Source organism: Hoplias malabaricus, chromosome 7 (genome assembly GCF_029633855.1).
Source record: "Hoplias malabaricus isolate fHopMal1 chromosome 7, fHopMal1.hap1, whole genome shotgun sequence".
Classification (NCBI taxonomy): Eukaryota; Metazoa; Chordata; class Actinopteri; order Characiformes; family Erythrinidae; genus Hoplias; species Hoplias malabaricus.
Genome location: NC_089806.1, coordinates 39,061,224 through 39,079,461, shown reverse-complemented (window position 1 = coordinate 39,079,461; position 18,238 = coordinate 39,061,224). Strand labels below are relative to the sequence as shown.

The 18,238-nt window shown below is 43.9% G+C and overlaps 1 protein-coding gene across 1 annotated transcript in view; it reads left to right on the top strand.

Moving 5' to 3' along the window:
• Positions 1-2,510: 2,510 nt before the first annotated feature.
• ube2j1 (ubiquitin-conjugating enzyme E2, J1) overlaps positions 2,511-18,238 on the top strand; it is a 51,757-nt gene continuing 36,029 nt past the window's right edge. The window contains exon 1 of the mRNA XM_066677991.1: positions 2,511-2,807. Coding sequence (XP_066534088.1) covers positions 2,777-2,807 — 31 coding nt within the window. The 5' untranslated portion in view covers positions 2,511-2,776. The remainder of the gene's footprint in view (positions 2,808-18,238) is intronic.

Here is an 18,238-nt window from a genome sequence, read left to right as displayed (position 1 = left end):
ACTGGGGTTGGTGGGTGGTAGGCTTCAGTTTCACAGCCCATTTCTCCAGTAGAGTAGCTCTTTCTTTGATTGGGTTTCATATGCCTTGAGGGATTTCTCCATAAGCATTCAATATTGTCTACTTTAAACACAATATGAAATACGGTATATATACGAGCCCACAAGCTATGATTGAGATGGCGAATCAGTGCTGCAGGGACACCCAGATTATATAGGCCTGTGTGTAGAGCAACATATGGACAAACTCTGAGCTAAAACAATGGACAATGAATGTAGAAACAAGAAAGCCATTTTATGACTGATCAGTGCACAATCACCATATGTTGTTTATGCTATTAATATATTAATACACATGTCCAAGCATTGTAGTTCAATGGCGATGTGTTGGAAACTACGTAAATCACAGAAATCCTTTGCAGCGCATAGCATTAACCAGCAAGAGAAATAGTAAATAAGGTACCGTGTGCTATCTCTGTCCACTGAGGCATTAACAGCATGTTTACAGTTGTGTACAGTGCATGAATGAGTCACGGATGGGCGTCACTGCTGTTTGTTGCTCCTTCCCACACAGGCGGAGTAAGAGGCTTTTTTATTCATCTCTCATTAGAGTGCACGCACTTCCCTTCCTCTCGCTGATCCACTGCCTACTTTCAGCTGTGAAAAAACATCACTTGGCTCATCACTGCACAAATTCCACAAAGCGTCGTGCCGTCCTTCATCACGCTTGGTTTGGCTCCCCAAGCCCCAGGGGCAGAACTACAGTGTGTTGACAACTTTGCTGAGAAAGGCATCGGCTTGCAACCTCCCATCCACCGACGCTCTGTATGAGTTCGGAATAAAGAAGCGTGAGAACAAGATTGCCTCCCACCAGAAGCACATTTGTTCCAAGAATTCTGCTCTGGTAAAAAGCTTTGAGACCACCAACATTACGAGCAGTAGGGAGTTGAATGGGGTCTGTCTTGCCCCATATTGCTGGTAACCCTGCAGCCAAGATCAATCATTTACCCCACAGTATTCTCCTATATATAGGTTTCAGACAACTGCTCATCCAAAATTTCTTCAGCAATCAAAGGTATCAGCAGGGGGTTTGTCTGACCTTTGCTGCTGTAACAACCTCTACTTTTCTGGAAATGACTTAGTGTAGATTTTGCTGCACTGCTGTAGGGTTTGGTTTCACCCCCCCCCCCACATAAATATGATCAAGGGCTAGTACTGATGTTGGATGATAAGTTCTGGATCACAAACACCACTCCGAATCAGTTCAAACGTATTGGACAAAGATCCATCACTGCAGAGAATGTTCTTCAGTTTTTCCATAGCTCTGGGTATTATACTCTGTTAGCCTAGCATTAGCATAGCATAGTGATCTAAAGCTGCAGTAGTTCATGTTCTATTTTATTTGTACTGCACTACTATAACATTAAATACATTTAATATTATGACCATGTTTGTTAATTTTATAAATATGGACAAATTTACAATTTAATACCTGCAACACCCCCCAAAAAAGTTGGAACAGGGGCAAAATACGAGAATGAAAACCACTGTTGAATATGCATGACCTTTGAGCCCTCAGACAGCATTGCATGAAAAGCCTTCATGAGTGATAATTATAGCAACACAGGTTCTGGAATACTTTGGGAAACCATGAAATGCAACCTGAAACTCTGTTAAACAATGAGAAAGCTGTACATCAATTCTGGAAGTCCATGGTTATTTCAGCAAGTCTATGGTTATTTCAAGAATATGCCCTGCCTCGTTCTACATGTCTTATTGTCTTATAGCTGTTGGCATGCTATAGACACTGATTGCTCGACTGCCTGCGGTTCAGATCTGTCTTCTTTTGATTAATATCATTATAATTATAAGGACTGGAAAGCAGTGAACACATACTGTTGAAAAGCTAAAAGTCTATGAAGCCAAAATTTCATATGAAAACTTCAACACTTTGTATAGTCCTCAGGTACTTAAAAAAAATGTAATTAAAATGAAAGGTGATGTAAACAAGTGTATTTCAAACATCTAGTTCTGTTGTTTATTTATTTACTTATTGTTTATTTACAAGCTGTTTGGTAAAATATTTGGAAATATTTATCTGTATGGTTTATAATTTTCATAAAATTTTGCGAGGCTTAAAAAAAATCAGGTTTATATATATATTTTTGTGTGACATCACAATAACAATCCAGCTGTTATTCTTCTTTCCCTCTAGCTGATGCTTGAGCATCCTATTATGTCTTGCTTTTATTCATTTATTTATTTAACCTTTATTTCACCAGGCATGCCATTAAGACCAACTTCTTATTTACAAATAATTAATGTAATTTTCTGTGGGTGTACAGTTCAAGACCATAACCACAAATAGTGTATCTGAAAGTATATAGTGTTAAGTTTCTATCGCCATAATAAAGATGTATATGAGACAAATTAAACAACCCCATAACACAAGTGGGTGATACTTGTTTTCTTTAACTGTAACTGAACACGTGGAACGACAGTCAAATGCAGTGCTGAGTGTACTTTCGATTTTGTGTTGACTCTTTTGGTTAAGCTCTATATCGTTTCATCAAAAGCAGAAAAGAAAACTTTTGCCACGTCAGTTCTCCCTCCCTCTGGTTTTTAACGGGTCCGAGGAAGACTGAGCGCAGAAGCTAAAGGCTAACAGTCCGTCAAAATAGACTAGATACTGGTTGTTGCTTAGCAGCCAGTTTTAGCCGGCTAACGCTAAAGCTAACGATCCACCGGGAGGAAAAGAAAGAAAACGATTTTAACCAAGATGGAGAGCAAATACAACCTCAAGAGTCCAGGTAGCGAAACGTTTAAAGCTTTATTTTAGATATTCACAATATTCTTGTTCTGAAACCTGGTTATAGATGGGCGTTTTTAGCCGGCTTGGACATGATGAAGTTGTCTTCCTTTTCAAATTTGCCGTTCCACCTTAAGCGGTGCAGCAGTTGCATTGTGGCGCCTGAGACGCTGGAATGTGACTGCAGCAACATTTAAGGTGGAACTGGAAATTACCTTGAAGAATCCCGTTTCCGCTTTATCATTAAGCTAATGTTTCAGTCTCTTTTAAACAGCTTTCTGTGTTTGTGCAACAAATGTCTAATGGATTTAATGATACATTTAAGTGTCTATTACCTCATTCAAGCCTTTACAATGCCTATATTAAATACATTTGCTGTATAAATGATGGAAATATTTGTGTACAGCCTTGGTTAGCTGTGTGAAGCACAAGTTCAGGTTTTAACATTACATGAACAGAATAGTTGACAGCTGACAACGGAAGGAAAGTGGTTTAATACTACTGATAAATTGTTAAATAATTCTTTAACTGATTCTATTTTGTGTATAGCTGTGTGTTGTCGCATAATGGTATAACAGGATATAACGTCATAATGTCAATATAATACAAGGAAAAGAGAACAAACAATTAAGATATAACAATGCCAACATATCCCATTAATTCGGTGATGGATTTAGTTTCTGACTATAGTCTGAGCCATTTGAGTACTTGATTATAACACTACCATATGTTTTCACTGTGGCCAGGTTCATACAAATGTTTCATCAGTGAATGAACTTATGTTTATGGTCAAAACTCCTAAACATACAGCAGTAAGGAACAAACAAAAGATGAGGGGGGAAAACAAACAAGTAACAGCAGTATTAAGATATGACACAACAACACAACAACAGTAAGGCAAAACACATATAGATAGTAGCTTATTTCCTTTAGGATCAGTCTGTAAATAGTGAATTCAGGTACTTTAAATTCTCCCGCTGTGAGCCTAAGTTCACCACTACGATTAATAACAAGCAGGGGCTGGAAAGATCTAAAATTGAATGCCATTGTAAAACATTTGTGCTGCTTCCCAAGCTGTTCCAGGAACTGTGACAAACTTCACTGTAGTGAATTGGGAAATGAATTTCCCCATATGTAGATTTAAGCTTCGTCTATGACTAAATTATACCTCTCAGACTAGAATTAGGATTAATATGTGTCTGAGCTCTCTGGGTTTCCTCCCACAGTCCAAAAGCACAGTTTGATAGGGGGATTGGCGACTCAGAAGTGTCAATATGTGTGTGTGTGTTTCGCCCTGTCAAGGACTGGCGCCCCCACCAGGGTCTGTTCCCACCCTGCGCCCAATGAACCAGGGTAGGCTCACGACCAACCGCAACCCTGAACTGGATAAGCGCTTACAGATAATGAATAAACATGTGTCTGAACCATGTGTGTTTCCTTGTGCTCCAATCAGGGTGTCCATTAGTAACCAGAAAAATATTTATTCATGGTTTTTAAAGTCCTGTGTGCTGTTCATATTCCTTTATCGCAGATTTATCTGTGAGTCTGTAATAACAAACAAGGCGAAAAACAGGCTACATTCAGGTTGTACAGGAAAAGGTTTTCAATTTCGTACACTTCCTTTGGGTCATCATCTCATTTCTGAGAAACATGTATTAACTGTGGTGAAAAGGGCGGTCTCAGGTTCGTGTGAACAAATGTGAACGTGTCGTTTGGCTTTCCTCAGGGCCTTTGTCTGTGACGTTGATCTGGTTTCACTTCAGGTTTCATATTATGTTTAGTTTGATTTGAAGGTCATCAGAAAGATGTGAGACTCAGTTTCTTAAAAAAATAGTCTTTATTAATTATATATCTTTTATTTTATTATACTTTTAATGTCAGCATGTTGTGACAGGGATGGCCTTTGTGAAAGTGACAGGACGTACCCTCCTCTTTTAAAGAATTGACTCAAGAGTGTGCTGCTGAGAAGGAGGCGTCTTTTTCAGAAATGAATGTAGCATGCATAATTAAGATGGGGATAATTCTGCTTTAGATTTTTGTATAAGAGTCCTCATTCATCAAACCTGTGTAATGGTTAAATCAGATCATAAAATGCCTGTGCACAAGTTTCAAAGACTATTTTAGTATTGATCAGGTTCGTCTTTGTTTCTGATACAACTGTTATAATTTGAATATTACGATTTAACAAACAAACCTTCACTTGTTTCACACGAACGTTTTGTGAACTGGACGATGAATCGTTCTGAAAGTTGTTCAGTGCAAACGTTCAAAACTGCTCTAGTTTGATGAATGAGTGACAGTGTGATTAGCAGAATTACTTCTGCGCTATGTATTTTTGCGCTTGGTATTTTTGCACCTAGGCTCCGCCTACTGTAGCAAAGTGTTATTCACTTTTACAGCACTCTTCTGAAATCAAGTCACACCCAACCCCCACTCTTGTGAGTAAAAATGCATACCAATATTTAATAATAACCATAATATTAATAATAATAACTAGGCACACAAAGTAGTGGAGAAGAGTTCCGTTGGTCGATATTAGCAGGTGCTAACAGCAGGGATACACCATCTGTTAGCAGCAAACTGGAAGTCCTTGGGGTCTCTTTCCACCTACAAAAGTTACATAGTGCAGTTTCTGCTATGCAGAGCCAAGAGTAGCAACGACATTATTACAGGTAGGTGGAGCTATAAACTTTTGTGGAAGGACTTGACTCCAAAGCAGATTTCGCCAGCTATGAAAAGGTTTTTCTAAAGTTGCAAAGCTGTATATCTAACAAAATCTGACACCGTGGCTTAACACGTATGCTCTAACAGCCATGTTTCTAGAAGAATCCCGTTTGTTTTTGTTACAAACTGTGTGCTAAAAATGTAGAATATCCCTGTGTCCAAAAATAATAAATGAGGCAATAAGTTTTGTTATTGTCACTGGGGGCTGCTTTGTTATAACTTAGCGGCCTAGCGGAGACCACAGTCTGTTTATCCTACAGTGTTAATGTAAGAGAGTGGTCAGCATGCCCACAGCACTCTCCCCAGAACATCCTGCGGTCCTTTAGAGAGCTCATTTGCTCTCTTTGCTCACTGCTGTTTATAAGTAACAAATGTGTGAATTTAATGCTGCCGGCCATGCCACTGCATAGGATGCATTAATTGGGACCCTGGAGATTGGATAATTGCAGAGGCCCAAACTGCAGTGACAATTAATTGCGCAACCACGTGTGGAGCTGAGAGATAGTGTCGTGCAGGCGCCAAACATTTTATGAACCCCACATGCAGAAGTTTAGAAAGCGCATTCAAATGGATTCATTTGCATATCACCTCATTGTGAGTTGTTTTTTTTAGTGACACATGCAAATGAGTTGGCCTTGTAACTGCAGCTGCTCTAGCATGCTGTGACATTTTCAGGGTTTGTTCTTAATCAGAATGGTCTAGTTGTTTCCTTATTTGCAAAAAGCACTTCAGAGATTGCTAGGACATGTGATTTGTCATCAAATCACAGAGGCACATCTGCATATCAGAAAAAAGCTGTATATAAAACATACACTATTTTTGTTAAACTTTAGTGATGGCTATAACTTTTACATACTGAGCTATAACTTTTTGATCAGTGCTCCGGCTCCTCCATCACACACACATGCTCAGTGCTGGGGGCTTTATCCATGGTTTGCAGCTGATGCCACTGTGTATAGTAGCTGCCACATTGAGTTTCTTTTGTTAGATGCTAATGTGGCTAACCGAGTTTTATAATTTTTTATCCTCATAATGCAACCCAGTGGGATCCCTTACCCCCCTGTTGCAAAGAGGTGATGGCTTTCTGTGCTTCTGAGTGCTGTGAGTCTCTCTCCAGTGCTGCTGTGTATGAGATAAATCTGTACACCTTTCCCATTTGTTTACATTAGTGCTGTGAAATCAGACAATCGGTGCCCATGCCCAAAAAAAATTGTGACTGTAACCCTAATAGCATACCCCTTTGACGACACTTGGCATTGGGTGACCATAAGCTCAGAGCATCCAGTTTTATTTACAGTGTAGGTGTCTGGACATGATATTTCTTTGATCCTTTTCTTCATACAAGGTGTATTCATCTATCATTAAAATAAATAAATAAATAAATTGATTGAAAATATACCAGAGCATTATGACATTGACACTGATCAGACCTGTCTTTGTATTATCTCTCAGGGCTGAGGTAACCTGTTGAAATCATTGTACAGTCAGCTGTCATAAGAACAGGGACATAACGGCATTGACGATGACTGTCATGAATGACCTGTCCCTGCTCCGGAAGGCTACAGTGTCTTGGCACGCCTACGGATTTTACATAACCTCTGTCTCACAGCTTCTCTGGGAGGCCCCTTGACTGCACTTGGCCTGCGGTAGCTGAAGGGCACAGTGTTATATAAGCTGATTTGGTTGCAATGCTCTGTAATCCGGCCCACTCCCTACACCCCACCCCCACCCCCCACCCCCCTCTCCACATCCCCAGGGGTCAGTGAGCATTCGAGCACCCTGCCCTCCATTAGACCCAGGGGTCCATCTGTGGGCGGAGGCTTTTCCTGTCACTTTTGTTTCTTGTCACTCGACATAGATGTAGAAAAAGGAAGGGAAAGAGAGGCTGAGGTTTCCAAAAATAAGCCAGGACTTTGTTGTCAGTCTGGATCATAGTATTTCTACGGACAACTTCGCAGAGGAGAGGGATGGTGTGTGGGGGGGTTGCGCCTGGCGAGGGTTCACATGCCTCCTTCTGTAACCTGCGGCGACTGCACTTGTCTCTTTCTGTCGACCGGGAGGGCGCAGAAGTGTCGTTTCCTGGGACGAGGCTAGAGATGCTCACCCGTACGCCGCTTAGTTTTCGCACAATTTAATGCCTCGTTTATGAGCGATTAGACAGGAATGGGACTTAGCACAGTCTGGACAGGCTGATGGGGGTAGGTCATGTGACTAAGCCTTCCGCCTGGCCTTCTTAGGGGGCGGAAACGCTCATGAAACATGAAGAAGAACTGACCTTAATTCCAGGACAGTACAAGGGGCGAAGAACCAAGCTCACTGACCCAGAAAACGTGTTTGTTGTGTTTGTTCTGCTAAACAGAACTCATTTCATACTGGTTCTGAAGCTTTCCTCTGTGATTAGTCCACATTTCTCATGGTTGCTTGCATCACTACATGGTGGGAAAGTTCCACTTCATGTTCTTTTGCTTATTTGGGGTTTTGCTTCATTTTGACAGATACATTATACGTTATGTTTACAAAAGTGTTTACTCACCCATCCAAATCATTGAATTCAGTTGTTCAAATCACTTCCATGGCCACAGGTGCATAAAACCAAGTGCTTAGGCACGCAGACTGCTTCTACAAATGTTTGTGAAAGAATGGTTGGCTCTCAGGAGCTCAATGAATTCCAGCGTGGCATTGTGATAGGATGCCAGCTGTGCAACAAGTCCAGTCATGGAATTTACTCTCTAATGAATATTCCACAGTCAACTGTCAGTGGTATTATAACAATGTGGAAGCGATTGGGAACGACAGCAACTCGGCCACAAACTAGTAGGCCATGTAAAATGACAGAGCGAGGTCAGGGGATTCTGATGGGCATAGTGCGCAGAAGTCTCAAACTTTCTGCAGAGTCAGTTGCTACAGACTTCCAAATTTCATGTGGCCTTCAGTTTAGATCAAGAACATTGCGTAGAGAGCTTCATGGATGGGTTTCCAGCTGTTTTTTAGGTTAGATATTTCAATGTTTTTGTCCTCTCCTGCTCTTACTTCTTAACACTGATCTAAAACAAAGGTCCTCAACCTATTCCACGTCAAGACCCACTGGTTTCTCACCAAGATGCTTGAAAGACATTGTTGCAGAGCACATGTTAACATTGTGTTCTACTTGAAACCTTTTATATTTCCCTTTTTCTGTTTCCATGTTGATTATATTTTTAATACAGAGTGCCATCGTCTTCCCATTTCGGAAAACTTAGACCTCTATCAGTGTAGGCTGAAGGACCACCGAAGCTTGCATTGTCACCACGCCATTGTCCCAAAGGCTGAGAGGGACGTTGCTCTCATTCATTCTTACAGTTCTAGACACCGAGAACGAATACCCACTCCCTCATTCACAATGGCCTACTCTGTTATTATAATGTTGGTGTTTGATGGGATGTCTGGTCCCTGGAGTCCCTGCCCAAGTGCAGTTTAGTGTGCTATAGCTGTGAGTGTTTATTGGAAGGATCACAAACTTCACACCGGTTCGTTTGGTTTTCAGTACTTTTATTAAGTAAACGAAAGCATTAAAATTATACTTGTCTTTGCGATGTTGTCTTTAGGCGATGTAATGACCCAGAACCAAGGTTGCACAGACTGTCCAGGCCTGCAGATTGTGGCCTCTCGTTAACCTACCAAAGTTCTCTGTATTCCAGGCAAACGTTTCGGACTGTTTATAATGTGTTCATCTGCATTAACCCCCCGGCACTGCAGCCATTAAACGTGTTGGAGTCGTGCCATGGCAGAGGCTAAAATAGAGACACTAGAGACGCTATCCTCCTCGCAGCGGCCGGCCCACACAGTGCTAGGCTCGTGAGGCGGGCCCAGAGGAAGACCGAGAGGAGGGCTCCCTACTTCCCTTCTTATTTCACATGTTTACAGAGCTCTCTGTCTGCCTCCCGCCCCTGAATACACAAAATGATAGGAGGGAAGATGAAGACGCTGGAGGCGCGACGATGCTCTGAGACCGAGCACCCACGCACACACATTTTGGCCACACATATCTCACTCTTTTGCCTTCTCTCACTCTCTCAGACCATCTCCTCTCCCTCCTTTTTTCATGGGGACCCATAGAGTACGATGCAGAACTGATGGATTAGATGGAAAGACACGCTTTTTTTTCTTTTCTTTTCTTTTTTCTTATTTGGCGATATGTTAGAATATCTTCAGAAGGTTGCATTCGCAGAGCTAAAGCACTGTGTAGCATTTACATAATCCTGCATTTAAAGCATCATGGGAATGGTGCCCTATGTTGGCATGACCTCACATAGTCAACTTGGCACATGTCGGGAGTCATACATGGTCTTTTGTATGTGTCCTATATTTGGTTTATGTTCTGTTACAGTTACTGCAGCCTGATGAGGATGGAATCAAATATGGTGTCTTTTCAGAACAACGTCAAATGAAATCTTGCAACGAAGAACAGAGCAGATATTTCCAGTGCTTAGAAAGAGGTTTTGCGGGTCTAATTCCTGCCTCAGGCCACTGTCTATGAGGAGTGTGGTGTGTTCTCCTTGTGTCTGTGTGGGTTTCCTCCGGGTGACTGTCTGTGAGGAGTGTGGTGTGTTCTCCCTGTGTCTGCGTGGGTTTCCTCCGGGTGACTGTCTGTGAGGAGTGTGGTGTGTTCTCCCTGTGTCTGCGTGGGTTTCCTCCGGGTGACTGTCTGTGAGGAGTGTGGTGTGTTCTCTCTGTGACTGTGAGGGTTTCCTCCGGGTGACTGTCTGTGAGAAGTGTAGTGTGTTCTCTCTGTGTCTGCGTGGGTTTCCTCCGGGTGACTGTCTGTAAGGAGTGTGGTGTGTTCTCTCTGTGTCTGCGTGGGTTTCCTCCGGGTGACTGTCTGTGAGGAGTGTGGTGTATTCTCCCTGTGTCCGCGTGGGTTTTCTCCGGGTGACTGTCTGTGAGGAGTGTGGTGTGTTCTCCCTGTGTCTGTGTGGGTTTCCTCCAGGCGCTCTGGAATTTTCCCACAGACTTAAGTTAAGATGTTAGGCAGGTGGAGTGGCTGTGTCCACAGGGTGAGTGTGTGAAATTGTCCACAGGCGTTAATTTATCTCTATCCATACATCACTTTGTCATATGGCATTTCTAAATGACGTTGCCAGTTTTATTAAGTGTGTCTGTTTCAAGCTGTTTTGACTCCTCTGCTGTCCTTCCAGTACCTGGAGTGAGATTCCTCTGGCTGGTGAACACACACCGGCTCTAGTCTGGACCGACCTGGACTGGGTGGCGGTGGGCACAGGGGGTGCCAAGAGCCAGATCCTAGGAAGCTCTGTGGCAGCCGTTTCTCTCTTCATTTCATCTCACTCAGCTCTATGTGATCCCCTCAGTGTCTGTCTGTCTGCATTCTCTCAGTGTTTGTGCTCTCTCTCTCTCTCTCTCGTGGCCTACTGATCAAAGCCCTTCAAGCTTCTCTCTCTGTGCTCATTACCCAGCATGCCTTGCACATGTGACAGCATCTGTGAGAGGCTCATGCTGAGTGCCTGAGCCTGAAGGACCTGAACTGGTTCAGTCCTCCTCTCCCTCTCCCTCCTTTTCTCGTTCTGACGGTATAGGGACCTGGGGCCTTCAGTCCGAGGACAGGGGGGATGCAGGGGCTGTATATAGCTGACAGGACCGACATAGATAGCAGAGCTAACTGAGCCAGTGTGCCGGAGCAGAGGACATTCTCCCTGCAACAAGATCTAGGCTCTGGGCTTCGGTGACATTCTGCATGTCTTTAGTATCCGTGCTTTGCTTTTAATTTAGACATGGGTCTGCCTGGGGCTTCCTGTTTTGCTGTAGCTTTTGTTAGTTTGCTGCTCATTGATTGAGGCTTGTACTGTATTAAAGCTGGGATATTGACGTGATTGTGCTTCCACTGTTGAAACAGACTGGTGGAGTTACCTTTGGTCAGTGTTTACATTTGATTTCATGTTCAGTGTCGTCATCAAGTCTAAACACGTCAAAACCACAGACACAGTGTTTTCCTTGGACCCGAGTCGCTCGGTCGGACTCTTTCTTTAGGTTCTCCTCCATGCTGCTTCCACATGGCTTATCGGATAGGGCAGAATCACATGATCAAACGGTAGTGTGGTTTTAAGCGGACGGTACATGAACACACAGTGGAGGACATATGAACAGGATTAACAAAAAAAGGAGGGAAAGGATTACATGAAAAAATAACTGCATGATATAATCAATATTACATCGATAAGGAGTTCTTAACATTAGTTGTGATTTATTTTCGATTAAGGCGGCATGGTGCAACAGGTAGTGAGATTGTCACACAGGTGCAGGGTCCTGGGGGTTGTGGGATCGAGCCCCACTCCAGGTGACTGTCTGTGAGGAATTTGGTGTGTTCTCCCAGTGTCTGCGTGGGTTTCCTCCAGGTGCTTCGGTTTCCACCCACGGTCCAAAAACACGTTGGTAGCTGACTTGGCGACTCAAAAGTGTCCATAGGTGTGAGTCTGAGTGAATGTGTGAGTGTGTGTGACAGACTGGCGCCCCCTGCAGGTTGTGTTTCCACCTTGCGCTTAGTGATTTAGGGTGGGCTTGACGTGGATAAGAGGTTTCAGATGATGAATGAATGTACGTTAGATGTATCTTGATGTGAGCCACAAATGTAGTAGTAGTGGTAGTAGTAGTAGTAGTAGTCGTAGAAGTCATAAATATTGTATAAATTAATCAATTCTGTACTTTTTTCCCCAATATCAGTGTTAATTATGGGAAGTTGCAGATAAAATAAGTGATGAAGGATGCAGGAAAGTCCTTTATTCTTGTTAAAATGTAGTGGAACCCAAAACAACCAGGATCACCTTGGTCTGGACTTCCATGTGTTTAAACTTCTTTACCGTAATTATAACAGTTACGTTTTGGAAAGTAAAATGAAAACGAACATTTGGAGCTCATAGACACGTAACACATGTTCCACATTGCAGTTCTAAATCAGGATTAACGGAAAGAACGGTTCTGATGGCATTCCCAGGGGCTGTAGAGAGTTGTGCCACTCGGGCAGCGCTGTCCAGATTATGATTGCGTATAATTATATTTCTTTTCCGGCTCTGCATATGTCACACTCAACAGTGCGCACCATGGAGTCTTCATTGTTGCCGTATAACGTTCCGCACATTACAATGGCCTGCACTTCATACTGGCTTTCTCACGAGCACGCACACCGTCACGGTCGGGTGCATTTTAATATGGTGTGGATAGGCGGGGGATTACTGCTTTGAAATAACCGTCTAATGCGGCTTATCAATAAAAGTGAAATTGGCTAAGGTTCTGTGTTTGCAATCGCCAACAGTAATCAAAGCGCAGTGTGAGGTTTTTTTTTCTTTCCTCAATTTTCATTTGGAGAAATAGATAAACAGATAAAGGGGTTATAACTGGCCGGCCGAGTTCATCCAAAGCAGACCACTTTCTTTTGCGAAACGATGCTATGAATACGATTTGCTCATGCCATTACGTAAATATTCCCTCTGCAGTTTTTCCAGCTCAGGCTCTGCCATGTGGGTGCTCTACTACCTAAGAGCACCCACGCAAGGCCGGATTACACCCTGGAGGGGGCACCAGTCCTTCACAGGGCAACACACACTCACACATTCACTCACACACTCACAGCTACGGACACTTTTGAGTCGCCAATCCACCTACCAATGTGTATTATTGGACTGTGGGAGGAAACAGGAACACCCGGAGGAAACCCACACAGACACAGGGAGAACACACCAACTCCTCACAGACAGTCACCCGGAGGAAACCCACGCAGACACAGGGAGAACACACCACACTCCTCACAGACAGTCACCCGGAGGAAACCCACGCAGACACAGGGAGAACACACCACACTCCTCACAGACAGTCACCCGGAGGAAACCCAAGCAGACCCAGAGAGAACACACCACACTCCTCACAGACAGTCACCTGGAGGAAACCCACGCAGACACAGAGAGAACACACCACACTTCTCACAGACAGTCACCCGGAGGAAACCCACGCAGACACAGAGAGAACACACCACACTCCTCACAGACAGTCACCCATAGGAAACCCATGCAGACACAGGGAGAACACACCACACTCCTCACAGACAGTCACCCGGAGGAAACCCACGCAGACACAGAGAGAACACACCATACTCCTCACAGACAGTCACCTGGAGGAAACCCAAACACAGACACAGGGAGAACACTGGTGTTTAGACTGTAGTGTCAAATACAGATGGAGATGCCTAAAGCTGAATGAGTTCCTCTGAACACAAACAGCCTGACGGCACGGCATAAAGCAAATACACATCTGAAGAGTCCGTCCCAATCTCACTTTTCCCTGCTAAGCTGACAGATCCGGATGAGGATTATGACAAGTCTATTTTTTTCCCAGACTCCGCTACTTGATTGCTTCATCGTGGCCGCGGCGCAGTAATACCGGGTGAAAAGGCAGGGAAAAGACGTCCTTCCTAATCATTTCTGATTCTTGTCAAGCAGGGATGAGGCGAAAAGACTGTGGGCTTTGAGGTGGGAGTGCCCCCAGCATCGTTTTAGTTGGACTTTTGAAAAGTGATTGTCACATGTCACTCGTCCCTCAGAACTTCCTCATGTGTGTCGTCGGCCAGCTCTGAAACGCTGGTGGCAGCTGGGTATCGTTTCTATTTTAAGCACTTCTCGATTTCATTTTCCAAAGCGATCTAAGCAAAGCAATTAGGGCGCAATTTTCTTCCTTCATTAGCACGTACCAGCGTGCCGCGACTCGACTCCAGCAGAACATCAATCACACGTTTTAATTCTGATGTTAATATCACACAGACTACATCAGAGGTCCCTGAAGAATGAGACGTGGGGGTTGGTGGAGGGGGTGTGTGTGGCGCTCTTTAACTGCCGCTCAAAGCTCAGAGTGGGAGAACAATGGAAATGGCTTTTATTGTCTTAAGTGGAGATGCACTGCTTCTAGAATACAGGGTTTTGATTGGAGGTCCCAAATTCTTTACGCTGCTGCTTAGGCCCGTCCTTGGCTTTAAACCCTTGGCTCCAGACCCAGTCGTGGCGGTGTCGGTAGAGGTTTAGATGCTTGTTTAAGGCTCAGGAGGCTTTCACACCTGCTTTTGGTGCAGATTTAAAAAAACAAACAAACAATGTTCTCTTTAGTTTAGTGTTTTCTTGAAAGGTGTGAATTCTGGCCCAAGTTCCTTCCTCGTTAGAGCTCGGCCATGGCCTGCCAAATTTATGAGTCTTGGTCTGCTTCCAAGTGAACCCTCTCATAGTTTGTTCCTGGTGGATACTCTCCAAATAAAATATTCAACATAAGACTGTGCTTTCCTCGTCTTGCAGCAGTGCGTCTGCGCTGCATTGTCTCTGTCATCTGCCTGTGTTTGTTTGTTCTTATTGCACAAGCTGCTGCTAGCGATGACAGGTGAACAATAGAAGCGTAGACTCTGAATTAATTTTGCTCGTGTTGATTGACTAAACTGTGGCACGGAGGCGCAACAGGTCTGTGTAGGTTTCTCCTGTACGCCAAAACAGGCTGCTAGGTGGACTGGCTGTGTGTAACTGTCCACAGTGTGTGTGCGTGTGTGTGTGTGTGTGAGTGACTGGGTGAGTGTCCACAGATGTGTGTGTGTGTATGTGAGAGTTGCTGGGTGAGTGTGTGAAACTGTCCACAGCTGTGAGTGTGTGAGTGACTGGGTGAGTGTCTGTGGCTGTGAGTGACTGGGTGAGGATGTGAAATTTTCTTTAGGTGTGTGTGTGTGTGTGCGTGACTGGGTGAGTGTATGAAACTCTCCACAGGTGATTGTGTGTATGTTTGTGTCTGAGAGAGAGAGAGTGAGTGATTGTGTGAGTGTGTGAAATAGGTGTGTGAGTGACTGGATGAGTGTTTGAAATTGTCCACAGACGTGTGTGTATGTTTGTGTGTATGTGAGAGAGAGTGTGGGACTGAGTGAGTGTGTGAAATTGTCCACATATGTTTGTGTGTAAGAGTGAGTGAGTGAGTGAGTGAGTGACTGACTGACTGACTGAGTGAGTGACTAGGTGAGTGTGTGAAATTGTCCACAGCTGTTTGAGTGAGTGAGTGAGTGAGTGAGTGAGTGAATGAATGAATGAATGACTGGGTGAGTGACTGTGTGAGTGTGTGAAATTGTCCACAGATGTTTGTGTGTGAGAGTGAGTAAGTGAGTGAGTGACTGAGTGAGTGTGTGAAATTGTCCACAGATGTGAGTGAGTGAGTGAGTGACTGACTGACTGACTGGGTGAGTGTGTGAAATTGTCCACAGCTGTTTAAGTGAGTGAGTGAGTGAATGAATGAATGACTGGGTGAGTGACTGGTTGAGTGTGTGAAATTGTCCACAGATGTTTGTGTGTGAGAGTGAGTGAGTGAGTGAGTGACTGACTGGGTGAGTGTGTGAAATTGTCCACAGCTGTTTGAGTGAGTGAGTGAGTGAATGAATGAATGACTGGGTGAGTGACTGGTTGAGTGTGTGAAATTGTCCACAGATGTTTGTGTGTGAGAGTGAGTGAGTGAGTGAGTGACTGACTGGGTGAGTGACTGAGTGAGTGTGTGAAATTGTCCACAGATGTGAGTGAGTGAGTGACTGACTGACTGACTGACTAACTGACTGGGTGAGTGTGTGAAATTGTCCACAGCTGTTTGAGTGAGTGAATGAATGAATGACTGGGCGAGTGTGTGAAATTGTCCACAGATGTGAGTGAGTGAGTGTGTGTGTGTGTTTGAGAGAGTGAATGAATGACTGGGTGAGTGTGTGAAATTGTTCACAGATGTTTGTGTGAGTGAGTGAGTGAGTGAGTGAATGAATGAATGACTGGGTGAGTGACTGGTTGAGTGTGTGAAATTGTCCACAGATGTTTGTGTGTGAGAGTGAGTGAGTGAGTGAGTGAGTGAGTGACTGACTGGGTGAGTGACTGAGTGAGTGTGTGAAATTGTCCACAGATGTGAGTGAGTGAGTGAGTGACTGACTGACTGACTGACTGGGTGAGTGTGTGAAATTGTCCACAGATGTTTGTGTGTGAGTGAGTGAGTGAGTGTGTTTGAGAGAGTGAATGAATGACTGGGTGAGTGTGTGAAATTGTCCACAGATGTGAGTAAGTGAGTGTGTGTGTGTTTGAGAGAGTGAATGAATGACTGGGTGAGTGTGTGAAATTGTCCACAGATGTTTGTGTGTGAGAGTGAGTCAGTGAGTGAATGAATGACTGGGTGAGTGTGTGAAATTGTCCACAGATGTGTGATTGAGTGAGTGTGTTTGAGAGAGTGAATGAATGACTGGGTGAGTGTGTGAAATTGTCCACAGATGTGAGTGAGTGAGTGAGTGTGTGTGTGTTTGAGAGAGTGAATGAATGACTGGGTGAGTGTGTGAAATTGTCCACAGATGTTTGTGTGTGAGAGTGAGTGAGTGAGTGAGTGAGTGAGTGAGTGAATGAATGACTGGGTGAGTGTGTGAAATTGTCCACAGGTGTTTAAGTGAGTGAGTGAGTGAATGAATGAATGAATGAATGACTGGGTGAGTGTGTGAAATTGTCCACAGATGTGAGTGAGTGAGTGACTGACTGACTAACTGACTGGGTGAGTGTGTGAAATTGTCCACAGCTGTTTGAGTGAGTGAATGAATGAATGACTGGGCGAGTGAGTGAGTGTGTGTGTGTTTGAGAGAGTGAATGAATGACTGGGTGAGTGTGTGAAATTGTTCACAGATGTTTGTGTGAGTGAGTGAGTGAGTGAATGAATGAATGACTGGGTGAGTGACTGGTTGAGTGTGTGAAATTGTCCACAGATGTTTGTGTGTGAGAGTGAGTGAGTACGTGAGTGACTGACTGGTCGAGTGACTGAGTGAGTGTGTGAAATTGTCCACAGATGTGAGTGAGTGAGTGACTGACTGACTGACTGACTGACTGACTGGGTGAGTGTGTGAAATTGTCCACAGCTGTTTGAGTGAGTGAGTGAGTGAATGAATGAATGACTGGGTGAGTGTGTGAAATTGTCCACAGATGTTTGTGTGTGAGTGAGTGAGTGAGTGTGTTTGAGAGAGTGAATGAATGACTGGGTGAGTGTGTGAAATTGTCCACAGATGTGAGTAAGTAAGTGTGTGTGTGTTTGAGAGAGTGAATGAATGACTGGGTGAGTGTGTGAAATTGTCCACAGATGTTTGTGTGTGAAAGTGAGTCAGTGAGTGAATGAATGACTGGGTGAGTGTGTGAAATTGTCCACAGGTGTGTGATTGAGTGAGTGTGTTTGAGAGAGTGAATGAATGACTGGGTGAGTGTGTGAAATTGTCCACAGATGTGAGTGAGTGAGTGAGTGTGTGTGTGTTTGAGAGAGTGAATGAATGACTGGGTGAGTGTGTGAAATTGTCCACAGATGTTTGTGTGAGTGAGTGAGTGAGTGAGTGAGTGAGTGAGTGAGTGAGTGAGTGACTGACTGACTGACTGACTGGGTGAGTGACTGAGTGAGTGTGTGAAATTGTCCACAGATGTTTGTGTGTGAGAGTGAGTGAGTGAGTGAGAGAGTGTGTGTGTGTGTGTGAAATTCTCCACAGATGTGTGAGTGAGTGAGTGAGTGTGTGTGTGTGTGAAATTCTTCACAGATGTTTGAGTGAGTGAGAGTGTGTGTGTGTGTGTGTGTGTGTGAAATTCTCCACAGATGTTTGAGTGAGTGAGTGAGAGAGTGTGTGTGTGTGAAATTCTCCACAGATGTTTGAGTGAGTGAGTG